At 50.4% G+C, this 20839-nt stretch overlaps 2 protein-coding genes across 2 annotated transcripts in view; both read right to left on the bottom strand.

Annotated features, from left to right (window-relative positions):
- The window catches only part of LOC147114457 (uncharacterized), a 296186-nt gene that overhangs the window by 118860 nt on the left and 156487 nt on the right, over window positions 1-20839 (bottom strand). The window contains exons 4-5 of the mRNA XM_085993921.1: window positions 4680-4698; window positions 376-1458 (exon numbers count right to left, since the gene is read on the bottom strand). Coding sequence (XP_085850047.1) covers window positions 376-1458; window positions 4680-4698 — 1102 coding nt within the window. The remainder of the gene's footprint in view (window positions 1-375; window positions 1459-4679; window positions 4699-20839) is intronic.
- LOC147114459 (uncharacterized) lies at window positions 11018-18584 on the bottom strand. The gene is made up of 2 exons (XM_085992152.1): window positions 18459-18584; window positions 11018-16143 (listed from the first exon to the last, which is right to left on the bottom strand). The coding sequence occupies exon 2, from the start codon at window positions 15110-15112 to the stop codon at window positions 14066-14068; it is 1047 nt and encodes a 348-aa protein (XP_085848278.1). The 5' UTR covers window positions 15113-16143; window positions 18459-18584; the 3' UTR covers window positions 11018-14065.

The raw sequence follows: 20839 nt of genomic DNA, 5'->3' as shown, positions 1-20839 counted from the left end.
AGGAGGCTTGTGTGGAGCATAAACACTGGCACGGACCAGTTGGGCCGAATGGCCTGTTTCTGTGCTGTACATTCTATGTAACACCATGAACAGTCAAATCAAGGGAATCATCAGCACAACAGTCTTAAAGATTAAACAGCAGTACAAAATTTATAAAACATTCATCCATTCCACATTCATGTTGCCCCAGCTGTTTGAAGGGCCCTGCGCTACAGAACAGTGTGAACAAGCTCGGGTCTCAGCAGGGTAGATGACAGTGCGAATCCCTTCCCACACATGGAGCAGGTGGACAGTGTCTCCCCAGTGTGAACTTGCTGGTGTATCGTCAGATCCCGAGGACTTTTAAAGCTCTTCCCACAGTCAGAACATTTAAATGGAATCTCTACTGTGAACAAGCTGGTGTGCCTGTAGGTTGGATAACCGAACGAATCCCTTCCCACATGCGGAGCAGGTGAATGGCCTCTCTTCAGTGTGAACTCGCTGGTGTACCTGCAGGCTGTATGACTGAGCAAATCCTGTCCCACACACGGAGCAGGTGAACGGTTTCTCCCCAGTGTGAACTCGCTGGTGTGCCAGCAGATTCGAGGACACAGCGAATCCCTTCCTACACACGGAGCAGGTGAACGACCTCTCTCCAGTGTGAACTCGCTGGTGTATGCGCAGGTTGTATGACTGAGCGAATCCCTTCCCACACATGGAGCAGGTGAACGGCCTCTCTTCAGCGTGTAGGGGCTGGTGTTGCTTCAGCTTCTGAGAGCTTTTAAAGCACTTCCCGCAGGCAGAACATTTAAACGGTTTCTCATCAGTGTGAACAAGCTGGTGTCTCAGCAGGCTGCATGACACAGCAAATCCCTTCCCACACACGGAGCAGGAGAACGCCTTCTCGCCAGTGTGAACTTGCTGGTGTGTCCACAGGCAGAACGAATAAGCGAATCTCTTCCCACATACGGAGCAGGTGAATGGCCTCTCCCCAGTGTGTATTTGCTGGTGTATCAGCAGGTTGGATGACTGAGTGAAACGCTTCCCACACATGGAGCAGGTGAACGGTTTCTCTCCAGTGTGAGTACACTGGTGTTTCATCAGATCCTGGGTACTTTTAAAGCTCTTCCCACAGTCATAACAGTTAAACAGTGTCTCATCAGTGTGAACAAGCTGGTGTGTTCGCAGTTGGGATAGATAAAGAAATCCCTTCCCACACACGGAGCAGGTGAACGGACTGTCCCTGGTGTGACTGTGCCGATGAACTTTCAACAAACATGGGGAGCTTAATCTCTTCCCGCCGACCCTAACTTTAATCGGTTTCTCCCCGGTGTGACGGTGCACGTGTCTCGCCAGGTCAGGCGATCGGCTGAATCCGAGTCCACACACGGAACACGTGCAGTTTGTCCACGCTGTGATCACTGCTCTCTCCTTCCATGTGCAAAGGCCGATGATATTCAGGTCCTGATGAATTGAGTGACTCTGTCAGATCTTGACGTGATGTTTGATCTGAGCTTCCTGTCTGTAAATGCTCCACTTCTAAAACCCTGTAAAAGGAGTGTAGAAAGGGGGTAAGAGGGAGAATGTTGTCTCATGTCACCCTTTCCCAGCCCAGGGGCAGTGAAGCTGATTTTCAGGCCCCAGTTGCTGCATAGGTTGGCTGCAATCCCCACAAGCCCCCGCGCTCCAGAAAGCGCTCCGGCCGCTGCGCTGAGTTGTGGCTGACCCTGTGCATGCGCCCCATGGCCCCGCCCTCTCCTGCTCCACAGGTGCCCGGCCCGCACCGCGCATGCTCAGCACACACCTTGCCTCAGAGTCCGGATCACTGGCGGAAAGTGAGTTTTATGGGTTTTGTATATATAGCGGAGAGAAGCACGGGCGAGGAGATAAATTAAAAGAAAATACAATCCACACCATCCCAGCACCCTCCCGGCACCGAGTGGAGCGAATTGAGCGGCTGCAGCCCCTTGTCTTCTGCAGGGAGCCGGACTGGGGCAGATCATTAACTCCACGGCGGTGACTGACGGGAGCTCCGACCAACAGGGAGAGAGCGGGCAGAGCTCGGAGGACTGAGGTGGCGGTGGGTCCTCCAACCAATCGGGGTGTCCGAGGGGCGGTACTTCCACCGCCTGCTTCTCCCGCTGCTGAGACAAGTGGAATGCAGCAGAGGGCGCTCTTCTGAGTTTGGGGCTCAGGCCTGTTAGTGGAGCAGTGCAGAGGGAACTTTACTCTGCACTGGGCTTTACTCCCTCGGCACTGCACTGGAGGGGCAGAAAAGAGTTTTAGACTCCAGTCTCTGGAGTGGGACTTCAACCCACAACCTTCTGACTCAGAGGAGAGAGTGCTGCCGCCTGAGGCACGGTTGACACTCTGTATCTAACCCGTGCTGTACCTGCTCTGGGAGTGTTTGACGGGACAGTGTAGAGGGAGCTTTACTCTGTATCTAACCCGTGCTGTACCTGCCCTGGGAGTGTTTGATGGGACAGTGTAGAGGGAGCTTTACTCTGTATCTAACCCGTGCTGTACCTGCCCTGGGAGTGTTTGATGGGACAGTGTAGAGGGAGCTTTACTCTGTATCTAACCCATGGAGTACCTGCCCTGGGAGTGTTTGATGTTGATACCAGGTGCTGAGAATGTTAAAATGTTCCATTCTCCCACAATGACATCCAGAACCTCGATGGCAATAAAATGCATCAAGTAACAGAAGGGACAATCACTGATTGAATAATAAACAGTGGTAAGGGGACACTAACCTCACATCATATATATCTATAGTAAGTAGACAGATTTTAAGCCAAACGATGGGACCGATGGCTGCAATTCCTGTGCCATGCGGGAACTCCGGGACGCTTCACATGTCCTGGTGAACCACGTGTGCAGGAAGCGCCTTGCGTGGCTGGAACTCGAGCTCAGGGTCTCTGAGCTTGATGAGCGGCGGGAGTCACTGCCGGGCAGCCGGGAGGCTGAGAGTTTCCTGGAGCGCACGTTCCAGGAGGTGGTCACCCCGCAGCCACAGAGAGTTTGTGGGAATTGTAACTGGGTGGCCGCCTAGCAGGGTTTGAGGAGGCAAGGCAGTGCAGGAATCCCCCGGGAGTGCGGCGCTCTCAAACCGGTTTTCAGTGCTGAATCCCGGTGAGGGTGATGACACCTTGGGGGGAGAGTGCAGTCTAGAGTGCATCCACTGCACTGTGGGGCAAAGCCAATTTCAGTGGGATGAGAATGGATCTGGCCCGGGTAAATTGGAATCAAAGATTGGCAGGCAAAACTGTCGAAGAACAATGGGCTGCCTTTAAAGAGGAAATAATTCGGGTACAGTCGAGGTACATTCCCACTAAGGGGAAATGCAGGGCAACTAAAGTCAGAGCTCCCTGGACGATGAAAAAGATAGAGAGTAAGATGAAGCTGAAAAAGAGCGCGTATGACAGATGTCAGGTCGAGAATACATCTGAGAATCAGGCTAAATATAGAAAGTTCAGAGGAGAAGTGAAAAAGAAAATATGAGGGGCAAAGAGAGGGTATGAGAATAGAATGGCATCTAACATAAAGGGTAATCCAAAAGTCTTCTATAGGCATATAAACAGTAAACGGGTAGTAAGAGGAGGGGTGGGGCCGATTAGGGACCAAAAAGGAGACCTACGCATGGAGGCAGAGGGTAAGGTTGAGGTACTAAATGAGTATTTTGCATCTGTCTTCACCAAGGAAGAAGATGCTGCCATAGACATAGTGAAGGAGGTGGTAGAGGAGATACTGGATGGGATAAAATTGATAAAGACAAGGTACTAGAAAGGCTGGCTGTACTTAAAGTAGATAAGTCACCAGGACCGGGTGGGAAGCATCCTAGTATGCTGAGGGAATTAAAGGAAGAAATTGCGGAGGTACTGGCCATAACCTTCCAAATCCTTATTAGAAACTGGGGTGGTGCCAGAGGACTGGAGAATTGCAAATGTTTCACCCTTGTTCAAACCCAGCAACCACGGGCCAGTCAGTTTGACCTCGGTAGTGGGGAAGCTTGTAGAAACAAAAATCAGGGACAAAATTAACAATGTGGATTAATTAAGGAAAGCCAGCATGGATTTGTTAAAGGCAAATCATGTTTAACCAATTGATCGAGTTTTTTGATAAGGTAACAGAGAGGGTTGATGAGGGTAATGCAGTTGACGTGGTGTACATGGATTTCCAAAAGGCGTTTGACAAAGTGCCACATAATAGGCTTACCAACTAAGTTGAAGCCCATGGAATAAAAGGGACAGTGGCAGCGTGGATACGGAATTTGCTAAGTGACAGGAAACAGAGAGTAGTGGTGAATGGTTGTTTTTCGGACTGGAGGAAGGTATACAGTGGTGTTCCCCAGGGGTCGGTTCTAGGACCACTGCTTTTCTTGATATATGTTAAAGACTTGGATGTGGGTGTACAGGGCACAATTTCAAAATTTGCAGATGACACAGAACTTGGAAATATAGTGAACGGTGAGGAAGATAGTGATAGACTTCAAGAGGACATAGACAGGCTGGTGGAATGGGCGGACACGTGACAGATTAAAATGTGAAGTGACACATTTTGGTAGAAAGAATGAGGAGAGGAAATATAAACTAAAGGGTACAATCCTAAAGGGGGTGCATGAACAGAGAGACCTGGGGGTATATGTGCACAAATCGTTGAAGGAGGCAGGGCAGGTTGAGAAAGCAGTTAAAAAAGCTTACGGGATCCTGGGCTTCATGACTGGAGGTATAGGGTACAAAAGTGTGAAATTATGATGAACCTGTATAAAACACTAGTTCAGCCTCAACTGCAGTATTGTGTCCAATTCTGGGCACCGCACTTTAGGAAGGATGTGAAGGCCTTAGAGAGGGTGCAGAAAAGATTTACGAGAATGATTCCAGGGATGAGGGACTTCAGTTACGTGGATAGACTGGAGAAGCTGGGGTTGTTCTCCTTGGAGCAGAGAAGGTAGAGAGGAGATTTGATAGAGGTGTTCAAAATCATGAGGGGTCTGGACAGAGTAGATAGAGAGAAACTGTTCCCATTGGTGGAAGGGTCGAGAACCAGAGGACACAGATTTAAGGTGATTGACAAAAGAACCAAAGGCGACATGAGGAAAAACTTTTTTACGCAGCGAGTGGTTAGGATCTGGAAGTCACTGCCTGAAAGGGTGGTGGAGGCAGATTCAATCACCGCTTTCAAAAGGGAATTGGATAAGTACCTGAAAGAGAAATATTGCAGGACTTCAGATTCCTGGGGCATTGGGACCAGTTCTGGGGCAGGAGGGACCTGTCCAAGGTGGACGGGTTGCACCTCAACAGAGCTGGGACCAATGTCCTCATGGGACGGTTAACTGGTGCTGTGGGGGAGGGTTTAAATTAATTTGACAGGGGGATGGGCACCAGGATGAAACATTAGAGAGGAGAAACAAGGTGAAGAGAGGACTGGGAGAGACAAGTAGCACCAGAGGGACAGAATTACTGGTCATCTTCCAAAATTCGATAGACTCTGGAACAGTTCCCATGGATTGGAGGGTAGCTAATGTTACCCCACTATTCACAAAAGGTGGTAGTGAGAAAACGGGGAATTACAGACCGGTAAGTCTGACATCGGTAGTGGGGAAAATGCTAGAGTCCATTATAAAAGATGTAATAGCAGAGCACTTGGAAAACAGTGACAGGATCGGACAAAGTCAACATGGATTTACAAAAGGTAAATCGTGCTTGACTAACCTACTGGAATTTTTTGAGGATGTAACTGGTAGAATAGATAAGGGAGAACCAGTGGATGTGGTGTATTTGGACTTTCAGAAGGCTTTCGATAAGGTCCCGCAGAAGAGATTAGCTTGTAAAGTTAAGGCACATGGGATTGGGGTCAAGGTACTGACTTGGATAGAGAACTGGTTGGCAGACAGGATCAAAGAGTTGGAATAAACGGCTCTTTTTCCGAGTGGCAGGCAGTGACTAGTGGGGTACCGCAGGGATCGGTCCTAGGACCCCAACTATTCACAATATATATATAAATGATCTAGACGAGGGAACTAGATGTAATATCTCCAAGTTTGCAGACAACACAAAGCTGGGTGGGTGTGTGTGCTGTGAGGAGGATGCCGAGAAACTCTAGTATGATTTGGACAGGTTGGATGATTGGTCAGAAACATGGCAGATGCAGTATAATGTGGATAAATGCGAGGTTATCCACTTTGGTGGCAAAAACAGGAAGGCAGATTATTATCTGAACGGCAATAGATTGGGAGAAGGGGAAGTGCAACAAGACCTGGGTGTCCTTGTGCACCAGTCGCTGAAGGTAAGCATGTAGGTGCAGCAGGTGGTTAAGAAGGCAAATGGTATGTTGGCCTTCGAAGCGAGAGGGTTTGAGTACAAGAACAAGGATGTCTTGCTGCAGTTGTACAGGGCCTTGGTGAGACCACACCTTGAGTATTGTGTACAGTTTTGGTCACCTTATCTGAGGAAGGATGTTCTTGCCATGGAGGGAGTGCAGCGAAGATTCACCTGACTGATATCTGGGATGGCAGGAATGACGTATGAGGAGAGATTGGGTCGATTGGGCTTATACTCGCTGGAGTTTAGAAGAATGAGAGGGGATCTCATTGAAACTTATAAAATTCTAACAGGACTAGACAGACTGGATGCAGGAAGGATGTTCCCGATGGCCGGGGAGTCCAGAACCAGGGGTCACAGTCTAGGGATAAGGAGTAAGCCATTTAGAGCAGAGATGAGGAATTTCTTCACCCAGAGAGTGGTGAACCTGTGGAATTCTCTACCACAGAAGGCAGTGGAGGCCAATTCATTAAATATATTCAAGAAGGAGTTGGATATATTTCTTAAGGCTAAAGGGATCAAGGGATATGGGGAGAAGACAGGGACAGGGTACTTAATTTGGATGATCAGCCATGATCTCATTGAATGGCGGAGCAGGCTCGAGGGGCCGAATGGCCTACTCCTGCTCCTATCTTCTATGTTGCTTTGAACCCCAGGACCAGGCCCCTATAGGGAATAGGTATGCAGATCATGCGCAAAACTAGCTGCGGAAGAAATGCAACCAGAGGACGCGTTCAAAAACGAAATAAATATGGTCAGGATAGTCAGTGGGGTACAGGAAGTGAATATAATGGAGATACAAGAAAATACTAGTAAAGAGCAAAAGGAGAAATGGAGACAAGCTGGCGTGCAATTACAAGAGGGAATTTGGAAATGGGGCCCACGTAACCAGGTGGTGGCACCGGAATGTTGTAGACAACAACTGATGGCGCTATACCATGGTGTAACACATACTGGCAGAAGTAACATGTTGCACCTACTGACACAATACTGGTGGTGGCCAAAGATAGGTCGGAAAGTAGCGAAATATTGCCACCGCTGTATAATATGCACAAGAATAATGTAGGACAGAGATGTTGAGTTAGAGTAGCAAACCAACCCAGGCCCCAAAGACCCTGGGAAAACTTACAAATTGACTTTACCGGCCCCTTAGCGCAGGACCGGGGGAAGAAATATTGCCTGGTAATAATTGACCAATTTACCAGGTGGGTGGAAGCCTTTGCCACCCGAGACTGTTCTGCAAAAGCAGTTGCAGTAATATTGGCTACCGAGGTTATACCCCGTTGGGGAGTGCCTCTGCAAATTGACTCAGACAACGGCACTCATTTCACCAGCAAAATAATGAAAGAAATCTGTAAGCTGCTACATGTGACACAAAAATATCACGTACCATATCACCCCCAGAGCTCGGGGATGGTAGAAAGAATGAATAGGACACTGAAAAACGCGCTGACAAAAGTCATCCAAGAAACAGGGAAGGGATGGTCGGAATTATTACTCAGCATACTAATGAGGCTGCGAGCCACCCCAGGACGAACGACCGGACTGACCCCCTATGAATTAATGACAGGACGAGCTATGAGACTACCAGAGGATTTGGCTGGAGGGGTGGGAGAACCAGGACCAGTACAAGATAGATTAAGGCGATACTCAGTACAACTAAATCAGGAGGTACAAGCACTAAATAAAGAAGTGAGGAACCAACAACAGATTAAAGAACTAGAAAGGCAGAATGCTGGACTTAAACCAGACGAGTTGCCCAGAATAGGTCAACAAGTAATGACGCAAGTTATCGGAAGAAAGGGAATGGGGCCCGTTGGATGGGGCCATGTACTGTATTAATGACAAGTGATACGTGTGTTTGTCTACAGGAACCGATGGGTATGTGATGGAAGCAATGGACCCAGGTGAAACCATTTAACATTAAAGACCCCCATTCTACCCTCTCCTCTAGGAGAAAGAACTCGGAAGACGACCAGACCTCAGTTTAAATTACAGATAAACATGGATCCAGTCGACCCTTTATATCAGAGGGTCCGTCTCGGGGAGAAGAAGCTCTCCCGGTTTACCCTTACACCTGAGAACTCATTTTTAATGTGGAAGCAAGTCATCCTCGGTTCCGAGGGACTGCCTAAGAAGAAAGAAGAAGATATAATTGGAGTAAGACTTCTTTACTCCTGTACTCAAATCCTCTTGTAATGAAGGCCAGCATACCATTTGCTTTCTTAACTGCCTTTCACGACCACCGGACGTCCCAAAGCGCTTTACAGCCAATGAAGTACTTTTGAAGTGTAGTCACTGTTGTAATGTGGGAAACGCTGCAGCCAATTTGTGCACAGCAAGCTCCCACAAACAGCAATGTGATAATGACCAGATAATGTATTATCGTCATGTTGATTGAGTGATAAATATTGGGCTCAAAGCACTGGGGATAACTTCTTCAAAATAGCACCATGGGATCTTTCACGTCCACCTGAGGCGGCAGACGGGGGCCTGGGTTTAACGTCTCATCCGTAGGACGGCACCTCCGACACTGCAGCGCACCTTCATTACTGCCCCTCCGACAATGCGGCTCTCCCTCAGTATTGCCCCCCCGACAGTGCAGTGCTACCTCAGTACTGCCCCTCCGATGGAGCAGCGCTCCTTCAGCACTGCCCCTCCGACAGTGCAGCGCTGCCTCAGTACTGACCCTCTGACAGTGCAGCGCTCCCTCAGTACTGCCCCTCCGACAGTGCAGCGCTCCCTCAGTACTGCCCCTCCGACAGTGCGGTGCTCCCTCAAGACAGCCCCTCCGACAGTGCGGTGCTCCCTCAGTACCGTCCGTCCGACAGTGTGGTGCTCCCTCAGTACCACCCCTCCGACAGTGCGGCGCTCCCTCAGTACTGCCCCCCCCGACAGTGCGGTGCTCCGTCAGCACTGCCCCTCTGGCAGTGCAGTGCTCCCTCAGTACTGCCCCTCCGACAATGCCGCGCTCCTTCAGTACTGTCCCCCCGACAGTGTGGCGCTCCCTCAGCACTGCCCCTCCCACAGTGCGGCGTACCCTCAGTACTGCCCCTCCGACAGTGCGGCACTCCCTCAGTATTCCCCCTCCGACAGTGGAGCGCTCCCTCAGTATTCCCCCTCCGACAGTGTGGCACTCCCTCAGTACTGACCCTCCGACAGTGCGGCGCTCCCTCAGTATTCCCCCTCCGACAGTGGAGCGCTCCATCAGTACTGCCCCTCCGACAGTGCGGCACTCCCTCAGTACTGACCCTCCGACAGTGCGGTGCTCCCTCAGTACTGCCCCTCCGACAGTGTGGCGCTCCCTCAGTACTGCCCCTCCGACAGTGCGGCCCTCCCTCAGTACTGCCCCTCCGACAGTGCGGCGCTCCCTCAGTACTGCCCAATGACAGAGCAGCACTCCCTCAGTACTGCCCCTCCGACAGTGTGGCGATCCCTCAGTACTGCCCCTCCGACAGTGCGGCGCTCCCTCAGCACTGCCCCTCCGACAGTGCGGCGCTCCCTCAGCACTGCCCCTCCGACAGTGCGGCGCTCCCTCAGCACTGCCCCTCCGACAGTGCGGCGCTCCCTCAGCACTGCCCCTCCGACAGTGCGGCGCTCCCTCAGTACTGCCCCTCCGACAGCACGGCGCTCCCTCAGCACCGCACTGGAGTGTCAGCCTCGCTTTATATGCTCAAGTCCCTGCAGCGGGATTTGAACCCACAACCTTGTGACTCTGCCATCCACTGAGCCACAGCTGACTCCAGTCTTAGAGTCATAGGGCTAAAAATTCAGTGGCCTTCGCCACCAGTTTGCGCCCAAAGAGGGCTTTTGCGCCACTGTGCAAACCTACCGCGATATTTAGCGGGGCGCTACTGGCGGCGTTAGCCAGTAGCGCTGCGCCACCACCGATGGCGTCATCGGTGTGCGCAGCGCCCCGCTATCACCCCGCTGGCCATATTTGGTTGCTGCCGCCTCCCCCGCGCCGGCCGCAAACAGCGACCGGTACACGGGGCCTACCTCTGCCGGTAGTGGGGCGAGTTAAGGTGGAGGTGCGGCCGGCCGCTTTTTCAGCGGCTGCCTGCCCGCACCTCCGTCCCCGGCCTCCTACACCCCCCCCCCCCCCCGCGGCATGGCCGGCTGTTTCCAGAGAGCCCGGCACTTCTCCTTGGTGCCGGGCTCATTTGCCGGCACTCGCGAGCCGATATTCAGTTTCAGCGCCCCAAGCGGGGCGCCGAAACCCTTGTTTAGCGGCCGGCTTCCACTTGGGGCGCTGAAACTGAATTTTCCGCTGGCGCAAGTGGCTCCGCGCGCAGCAGTAATTCCAGCGCCCAGGCGAGCTGGGCGCCCCAAACTGAATTTCTAGGCCATAGAGTTATACAGCACAGAAAGAGGCCCTTCGGCCCATCGCGTCCGCACCGGCCATCAAGCCCTATCTAATCTAATCCCATTTTCCAGCACTTGGTCCGTAGCCTTGTATGCTGTGGCGTTTCAAGTGCTCATCTAAATGCTTCTTGAATGTTGTGAGGGTTCCTGCCTCTACCACCCTTTCAGGCAGTGAGTTCCAGATTCCAACCACCCTCTGGGTGAAAAAGTTTTTCCTCAAATCCCCTCTAAACCTCCTGCCCCTTACCTTGAATCTATGCCCCCTTGTTATTGACCCCTCTACTAATGGGAAAAGTTCCTTTCTATCTACCCTATCTGTTGCGTCCGTGTATAATAAGACACAGACTGCGGAGAACGGTACAACAGGTGTTTACTCAACGTGGCTCACACTGCAACTGATCTGTGCAGATTACTACTCAGTGCTATATACAGGTGTGGTCACTGCCGGTACTGCAGTATACATGAGCTGTAAAACATAGTCCCCCCCTTAAAAGGTACATACATTACAATTCCTCCCCTTTTAGATTAACAGTACCATAACACTCATTTAACAATTAAATATCAAACTAATTACAATTAACACTTTTAACATGCAACATTAGCTGAAAATAGTCTATTTATATATTCAGTCTTTGGGGAGGCTTCCTGATCCTTTCTGGATAGCGCCTTTCCCGAGTGTCTTGCTCTTGGTGCGGAGGCAATTCTGGCCCCCTGTCGTCGGTTGGTTCATCAGCTTCCGATGCTACTGTTTCTGGGGTAGATGCGACCTGTACGTCGGGTTCATCACTAGGTACGTATGGGCGAGGCATGGGGTTGACTTGTTCCTGTGACTCTAGAATCTGGCCAGCATGGCATCTCACGATGCTCTCCCCAACGTCCACTGTGCACATTAGTGGGCCCTGCCGTGTGCATATCGTTCCTGGCTGCCATTTTTCTGTTTGGTAGTCGCGGGCCAAGACTGGTTGCCCTACATTGAAGCTCCTTGTTGGCTTCTCATGGATGTGCTGGAATTGCTTACTCTCAACATCTCTTCGTACGCTTGGTCTGAGCAAATCCAGGCGAGATCTTAACCTTCGGTTAAAGAACATCATGGCGGGGGCCTGGTTGGTGACTGCATGTGTCGCATTCCGGTAGGCGAACAGGAAATTGTCCACCTTGTGCTGCAGCGGAATGTTGTCATTGTACATAGCCTTTATTGCCTTCTTAAAGGTTTGTACGAACCTCTCAGCCAATCCATTTGTGGCTGGATGATACGGGGCGGATGTGTAATGCCTTACCCCATTCTTTTTCAAGAACCTCCGGAACTCTTCGGACACAAACTGTGGTCCGTTGTCGGAGCAAATCTGTTCTGGCAAGCCATTCCTGGCAAAAGTGGTCCGTAGGACTGCAATAGTTTTCTCCGTGGTGGTGGAGGACATTTTGATGACTTCAGGCCATTTCGAGTGCGCATCCACGGCTATTAAAAACATTGAGTCCATGAATGGACCAGCAAAATCAATATGCACCCGTTGCCATGGAGATGAGGGCCACTCCCATGGGTGTAGAGGAGCCTGTGGTGGTGCATTTTGGACTTTCTGGCATCCTGAGCAGCTCTTGATCAGGTCCTCGATTTGTTTATCGATTCCCGGCCACCACACATAAGCCCTGGCTAGGCTTTTCATTTTTACCCCTCCCAGATGACCCTCATGAAGCTCATTGAGCACTCTATCCCTTAACTTGGGTGGAATTACCACTCGGGATCTACACATCAAGGTCCCCCGGCACACTGACAGCTGTTCTCTCCTTGTCGAGAATGCTGGCAACAGTGAGTCGCCATGTGCTGGCCATCCCTTCACCGTCAAATCATATACCCGAGACAGTGTCGGGTCATTTTGGGTTTCCTTTTCGATACAAGCGTTAGTTACTGGTAGGTATTCAACTATAGTCGAATGGAATATTTCGACAGGATCCACGGCTGGTGCTTCCTCCGCAGTAGGCAGTGGCAGGCGTGATAGCCCATCAGCATTTCCATGCTGTTTCGTGCCCTTATATTCAATCTCACAGTGGTGCGCCCCTAGAAAAAGTGACCATCTTTGTAGTCGTTGCGCAGTCATCACCGGAACGCCCTTCTTCGGATTAAAAATGGAGACAAGAGGCTGGTGATCAGTCAGCAAGGTGAATCTCTGCCCGTGCAGATAGTGATTGAACTTTTTCACTTCCCACACTAGGCTGAGGGCCTCCCTGTCAATCTGGGCATAGTTACGCTCGGCTGAGGTTAGTGATCGTGACGCAAAGGCTATTGGCCTCTCTGAGCCGTCCGAGAATTTGTGCGACAGCACCGCTCCAATGCCGTAGTGTGATGCATCACATGCCAACCGAATTGGTAATGCCGGGTTTTAATGGGCCAATACCTCTTTCGATGTGATTAGTGTTTTGCTCTTCTGGAAAGCTCGTCTACATTCGTCACTCCACTTCCATGGCACCCCAGTTTGCAGTAGGGTGTTCAGTGGGTGTAGTATTGTAGACAAATTTGGCAAGAACTTATGGTAGTAGTTTACCAGCCCGAGGAACGACCTCAGTTGTGACCCATTTTCCGGTGCTGGAGCCTTGACTACTGCCTCAATCTTCTCTGGGGACTTATGTAACCCCTCTTTATCGATAACGTGGCCACAATACGAGATCTGTTTTCTAAAAAACTCGCATTTGGGGCGGTTAGCTCGGAGCCCATATTCCTGCAATCGAGTGAGCACCTGCTCCAGGTTGGCAAGGTGATCACTGTCATTTTCGCCCATTACCAGGATGTCGTCCAAATAACATTGGGTCCCTGGGATCCCTTGCAGGACTTGTTCCATTGCCCTCTGCAAAATAGCCGGAGCTGATGCTACCCTGAATACCAGCCGGTTGTATTGGTAGAGACCTTTATGGGTGTTGATTGTGAGGTTTTTTTTGATGCTTCTTCTACCTCCATTTGCAGATACGCCTGGGCCAGATCAATCTTAGTGAAGCGTTTCCCTCCAGATAGCGAGGCGAAAATATCTTCAATCCGCGGAAGTGGATATTGTACGGTGTGAAGGACCGGGTTCACTGTTACCTTAAAGTACCCACAGATGCGAACCTTCCTTGGTTCCCCAGTCGTGCTGCTCAATGACTTTTTCATCACAGGGACGATGGGTGTAGCCCACTCGCTCCAGTCTACCTTGGACAGTACACCTGAACATTCCAGACTCTCCAGCTCTGCTTCGACGGCTGGGCGGATCGCATAAGGTACCGGTCTGGCCTTAAAACATTTTGGGTTTGCGTTTTCTTCAATTTTAATCGTCGCTGTCATGCCTTTTAGTGTTCCGAGTCCTTGCTGGAACACTTCTTTCGCGTCAGTTAGGATCTTTGACAGTCGCCCAGGTGTGACGTCATCATCCTTTTGGTCAGCCAGTCAGTGCCTGTATGGAATGCCAATCCAGTTGTATTTTCCGGATCCATTCACATCCCAGTAATGGTGGTCCTCCATCTTGCAATACATACAGGTCTAATTTTGGTGTTTCCTTATCATTATATATAACGGTCACCCTTATTTTTCCTTTGGGGTAGACTTTTTGCCCCGCGTACATCTTCAAAATAATTTTTGTGTCTCTCAAGGGTATGTGTGAGAATAGCCGCTCGTAGTCCCGTCGGTTTATGACTGTTAGGGCTGATCCTGTGTCCAATTCCATCTTTACCTGGACTCCTGCTAACTTGAGAGTGACCCAAATGGTTCGGTGATCCTCCATTGTGATCACATTATGTAGTTTCAGACAACTCAGTTCCCTGCTTTCGGAGTCGTTATCACTCTTTTGTTCGTCTGAACTACTCTCCGTCATCTTATGTACCTTCTTGTACTTTCCTTTGGTAGGTTTCTTATTGCTGGTTTTCTTTCCCGACCTGCAGACTCGTGCTATGTGTCCTACTTTTCCACACTGTCTGCACACTTTGTCATTCTGGTCGTGTGTTGTTCTGCCGCAGCGATAGCACTTCTCTGTTCCATATGACATTTTGTTTGTGCCATATTCTTGCGGTCTCTGTTGTATCTCTGCAGCGCCCCGTGCTGCTGCTTCATATGATACCGCAATGCTGAAAGCCTTTTCCAGCATAAGGTCCTTTTCAAATAAAAGCCGTTTCTGGGTTCCTTCACTTTGAAGCCCACACACAAACTTGTCCCTTAAGGTATCTGCCAGTCCCGCTCCAAACTGGCAGTGTTTCGATAGTTTGCGCAGTTCTGTTAAATATTCAGCATTGCTTTCATCCTTATGCTGGTTCCATTTGTGAAACTTGAATCTTTCTGCTATCAGCAGCGGTGTGGGGTTTAAATGTTCCTTTAGTATCGTTACTATGTCTTCAAAACTCTTTTCCATTGGCTTCGTTGGGGTTACTAGATTTCGTAATAAACCCGGGTTCGAATCCGGCCTCGGGTGACTGTCTGTGTGGAGTTTGCACATTCTCCCCGTGTTTGCGTGGGTTTCCTCCGGGTGCTCCGGTTTCCTCCCACAGTCCAAAGATGTGCGGGTTAGGTTGATTGGCTATGATAAAATTGACCCTTAGTGTTAGGGGGATTAAATACGTGGGGTTACGGGGATAGGGTGGGATATGTGTTGGTGTAGGGGTTACGGGGATCGGGTGGGATATGTGTCGGTGCAGGCTCGATGGGCCGAAATGGCCTCTATCTGCACTGTGAGGTTTCTGTGATTCTGTGATACGTCTTTGCACCCATTAAATTTAACAATACCGACGCTTTGTTGTCATCTGACACCTCATTTGCCTTGCAGAACACCTCTATTCGTTCGGCATATGTAGTCCAATCTTTGACTTCATTGTCAAATGCGGTGATACTGCCACTCTTCGGCATTTTGGGTGTGGTTTAAAATGGCGTCCCCCAATGGCTTAAAATGGCGTCTCCCGTGCTTTCCTTCCTCCCCCGCTGCTGCCAACGACACTCCCGGCGGTTCTTGTGGCAATGGCGGCACCCTGTAGGTTTCACGCCCTTCTCCTGCGCTGCTGCCAACGCCGCTCTCGGCGGTCCTCGTGGCAATGGCGGCGCCTCGCGGGTTTCTGCCCATCTCTCTCTCCCTCTCTCCAACGCTGCTCGGCCCCTGAACACCGGCTGCGCCCTGTGCACTCTGCCCTCTCTCTCTCTCTCCCCCGTCGACGCTGCTCGGCCCTTTGCTGTGCCGCTCGGTCGGGCTCTAGCCCGCCGCTGTCCGGGAAGGGTCTGCGCACTACCTGTTGCCAGCCCGTTTCGCTGGACCACCTCGACTGGAAAGCCAAGCCTGGCTCTCGACAGCATCCCCCGCAATTCTCGAGTCTCTGCTGAATGACTGGGCGGTTGCCCGTGGTCGACGCCCGAGTCTCTGGCCTTGACCTCCAATCCACTGATCTCCAGGAATGAATCCCCGGGAGGTGACGCAGAGTTGCAGGTAGGTTCGAACCTGCCTCGTCGCCAATGTTGCGTCCATGTATAATAAGACAGAGACTGCGGAGAACGGTACAACAGGTGTTTACTCAACGTGGCTCACACTGCAACTGATCTGTACAGATTACTAATCAATGCTATATACAGGTGTGGTCACTGCCGGTACTGCAGTATACATGAGCTGTAAAACATAGTTCCCCCCTTAAAGGTATATACATTACACTATCTATGCCCCTCATAATTTTGTACACCTCAATCAGGTCCCCCCTCAGCCTTCTCTGCTCCAAGGAAAACAACCCCAGCCTGTCCAGTCTTTCTTCATCGCTGAAGCGCTCCAGCCCAGGTAACATCCTGGTAAATCTCCTCTGCACCCTCTCCAAAGCAATCACATCCTTCCTATAGTGTGGCGACCAGAACTGCACACAGTATTCCAGCTGTGGCCTTACCAGCGTTTTGTACAGCTCCATCATAACCTCCCTGCTCTTATATTCTATGCCTTGGTTAATGAAGGCAAGTATCCCATATGCCTTTTTCACCACCTTATCCACCTGTTATGCTGCCTTCAGGGATCTATGTACATGCACACCAAGGTCCCTCTGATCCTCTGTCTTCCTAGGGTCTTACCATCCATTGTGTATTCCCTTGCCTTGTTAGTCCATCCAAAATGCATCACCTCACACTTTTCAGTGTTAAATTCCATTTGCCACTGTTCCGCCCATCTGACCAACCCATCTATATCGTCCTGTAGCCTGAGGCTTCCCGCCTCGCTATTTACCACCCCACCAATTTTCGTGTCATCTGCGAACTTACTGATCATACCTTTTACATTCACATCCAAATCATTAATGTAGACCACAAACAGCAAGGGACACAGCACCGGTCCCTGCGGTACCCCACTGGACACAGGCTTCCAGTCACAAAAACAACCTTCCACCATCACCCTCTGCCTTCTGCCACTAAGCCAGTTTTGGATCCAATGTGCCAAGGCACCCTGGATCCCATGGGCTCTTACCTTCCTGACCAGTCTCCTATGCGGGACTTTATCAAAAGCCTTACTGAAATCCATGTAAACCACATCCACTGCACTACCCTCATCCACACACCAAGTCACCCCCTCGAAAAATTCAATCAAATTGGTCAGACATGATCTTCCCTTGACAAAGCCATGCTGACTATCCCCGATTAATCCTTGCCTCTCCAAGTGGAGACCAATTCTGTCCCTTAGAATTTTTTCCAATAATTTCCCTACCACTGATGTTAGGCTCACTGGCCTGTAATTCCCTGGTTTATCCCTACTACCCTTCTTGAACAATGGTACTACGTTAGCTGTTCTCCAGTCCTCTGGTACATCCCCTGTGGCCAGAGAGGTTCTGAAAATTTGTGTCAGAGCCCCTGCAATCTCCTCCTTTGCCTCACACAGCAGCCTGGGATACATCTCATCCGAGCCTGGGGATTTATCCACTTTTAAGCCTGCTAAAACCACTAGTACCTCCTCCCTCTTGATGCTAATATGTTCAAGTATATCACACAGTTTCATCGTAACTTCCTTGCTTTTGCACTCTACGCCTCTCCTAAAGCAGGGGAGTTATGATGAATTGTTAAACAGTTTTTTTTGCAGAGTGACCAAGGCTGTCTGTAGGAAACAATTTTGCATTTGAAAGAAGCTTCTATTGTGAAGCTTCTGCCCCTTTGCCAGGCCCGCTGCCTGCGGCCCCTCTCCCAGATTCCAGCCCCAGCTCTGTGCCGCCTGTGGCCCCTCTCCCAGATTCCAGCCCCAGCTCTGTGCTGCCTGCGGCCCCTCTCCCAGATTCCAGCCCCAGCTCTGTGCTGCCTGCGGCCCCTCTCCCAGATTCCAGCCCCAGCTCTGTGCTGACTGAGCTGCTCTCACCTGGGGACAGCGCGTCACAATCGGCCCCAGCGCTAGTGAGCTGGAGACACAGGGCCCGCCCCCTTGCCGCGCCGTCATTGGTTGGAGGACCAGGCCGCCCAGTTCAGTCCTCCCACCTCAGCCCTCGTCCTATTGGTCAGAGCTCCCGTCAGTCATGGGCCGGGCCGGCCTCCATCCACCTGATTGGGCCTCTTCCTGTCATGACGTCACAATCGGGCCTCAGCCTCAGCGCCAGGGAGAAAGGTTCCGTCCCCTAGCCGCGCCGCCATTGGTTGGAGGACCAGGCCACCCAGTTCAGTCCTCCCAGCTCAGCCCTCTTCCTATTGGTCCGCGCTCCCGTCAGTCAGAATCACTTTGCTCCGGCTCACTCCGCCACCCCGCGCGGCTCAATCCGCTCCGTTCGGCTTCCGCGGAGGTCCCGCCCGACTCTCAGGTTTGGTTTTCTCGTCTTTTACTTTATAATCTCGCTCTCCGCTACCCCCCTCACCTTGATTTAAATCGATTCCCCAACACTTTACTTTACTCCGGCCGCTGATTCCGCCTCTTCCCAGGGCCCAGCCTTCCGTCTGCTCCCCGGAGGCCCCGCACAGGTGCACTGGCAGTCTGGTGTTGTGGTGAGGGGGCCGAATGAGCATGAGCGGCCCCGCCTCTCCACATTTAAAGGGACACCTACCCCCTGCACATTTAAAAGGACACCCACCCCCACCACATTTAAAGGGACACCCACCCCCTCCACATTTAAAGGGACACCCACCCCCTCCATATTTAAAGGGACACCCACCCCTCCACATTTAAAGGGACACCCACCCCCTCCACATTTAAAGGGACAACCACCCCCTCCACATTTAAAGGGACACCCACCCCTCCACATTTAAAGGGACACCCACCCCCTCCACATTTAAAGGGACACCCACCCACTCCACATTTAAAGGGACACCCGCCACCTCCACATTTAAAGGGACAGCCACCCCCTCCACATTTAAAGAGACACCCACCTCCTCCACATTTAAAGGGACTCCCTCCCCCCTCTCATGTCCTCTACTGTGGAGGAGGAATTCCTGGAGTGTTTACGGGATGGTTTCCTGGACCAATATGTCAAGGAACCAACCAGAGATCAGGCCATCTTAGACTGGTTATTATACAACGAGAAAGGTTTAATTAGCAATCTTGTTGTACAAGGCCCCTTGGGTCGGAGTGATCATAATATGATCGACTTCTTCATTAAGATGGAGAATGGAGTTGTTGACTCAGAGACTAGGGTCCTAAATTTAAATAAAGGAAACTACGATGGTCTGAGGAGCGAGTTGGGTAGGATTGATTGGGGAATGTCACTCAAAGGGTTGACGGTGGATAGGCAATGGCAAACATTCAAAGACCGCATGGGTGAACTACAGAATTTGTTCATCCCAGTTTGGCATAAAAATAAAACAAAAAAGGTGACTCAACCGTGGCTAACAAGGGAACTTAGGGATAGCATAAGATCCAAGGAGAGGACATATAAATTGGCCAGAAAAAGCAATAATCCTGAGGATTGGGAGCAGTTTAGGAGTCAACAAAGGAGGACAAAGGAATTAATTAAGAAAGGGAAAATAGAATATGAGAGTAAGCTGGTGGGGAACATAAAAACTGACTGTAAAAGCTTTTATAGATATGTGAAGAGAAAAAGATTGGTGAAGTCAAGCATTGGTCCCTTACAGTCAGAATCAGGAGAATTTATAATGGGAAACAAGGAAATGGCAGACCAACTAAATACATACTTTGGTTCTGTCTTCACAAAGGAGGACACAAATACCCTCCCAGAGATGCCGGGGAATATAGGGTCTGATGAAAGAGAGGAACTGAAAGAAATCAGTATTTGTAGGAAAATGGTGTTAGGAAAATTGATGGGACTGAAGGCCGATAAATCCCCAGGGCCTGATGGTATACATCCCAGGGTACTTAAGGAAGTGGCCCTAGAGATAGTAGATGCATTACTGGTCATCTTCCAGAACTCGATAGACTCTGGAACGGTACCCATGCATTGGAGGGTAGCTAATGTTACCCCACTATTCAAAAAAGGTGGTAGAGAAAAAGCGGAGAATTATAGACCGGTAAGCCTGACATCGGTAGTGGGGAAAATGCTAGAGTCTATTATAAAAGATGTAATAGCAGAGCACTTGGAAAGCAGTGACAGGATCGGACAAAGTCAACATGGATTTACAAAAGGTAAATCATGCTTGACTAATCTACTGGAATTTTTTGAGGATGTAACTGGTAAAATAGATAAGGGAGAACCAGTGGATGTGGTGTATTTGAACTTTCAGAAGGCTTTCGATAAGGTCCCACATAAGAGATTACCATGCAAAATTAAGGCACATGGGATTGGGGGCAAGGTATTGACTTGGATAGAGAACTGGTTGGCGGACAGAAAGCAAAGAGTTGGAATAAACGGGTCGTTTTCCGAGTGGCAGGCAGTGACTAGTGGGGTACCGCAAGGATCGGTCCTAGGACCCCAGCTGTTCACAATATATATTAATGATCTGGACGAGGGAATTGGATGTAATATCTCCAAATTTGAAGACGACACAAAGCTGGGCGGGAGGGTAAGCTGCGAGGAGGATGTCAGGAAACTCCAGTATGATTTGGACAGGTTGGGTGATTGGGCAGAAACATGGCAAATGCACTATAATGTGGATAAATGTGAGGTTATCCACTTTGGTGGCAAAAACAGGAAGGCAGATTATTATTTGAATGGCAATAGATTGGGAGAAGGGGAAGTGCAAAGAGACCTGGGTGTCCTTGTGCACCAGTCGCTGGAGGTAAGCATGCAGGTGCAGCAGGCGGTTAAGAAGGCAAATGGTATGTTGGCTTTCATAGCAAGAGGGTTCG

Source organism: Somniosus microcephalus, chromosome 7, assembly GCF_052327205.1.
Source record: "Somniosus microcephalus isolate GS21.2 chromosome 7, FLI_Smic_1.0, whole genome shotgun sequence".
NCBI classification, from domain to species: domain Eukaryota; kingdom Metazoa; phylum Chordata; class Chondrichthyes; order Squaliformes; family Somniosidae; genus Somniosus; species Somniosus microcephalus.
This window is presented reverse-complemented; position numbering and strand designations above follow the sequence as displayed.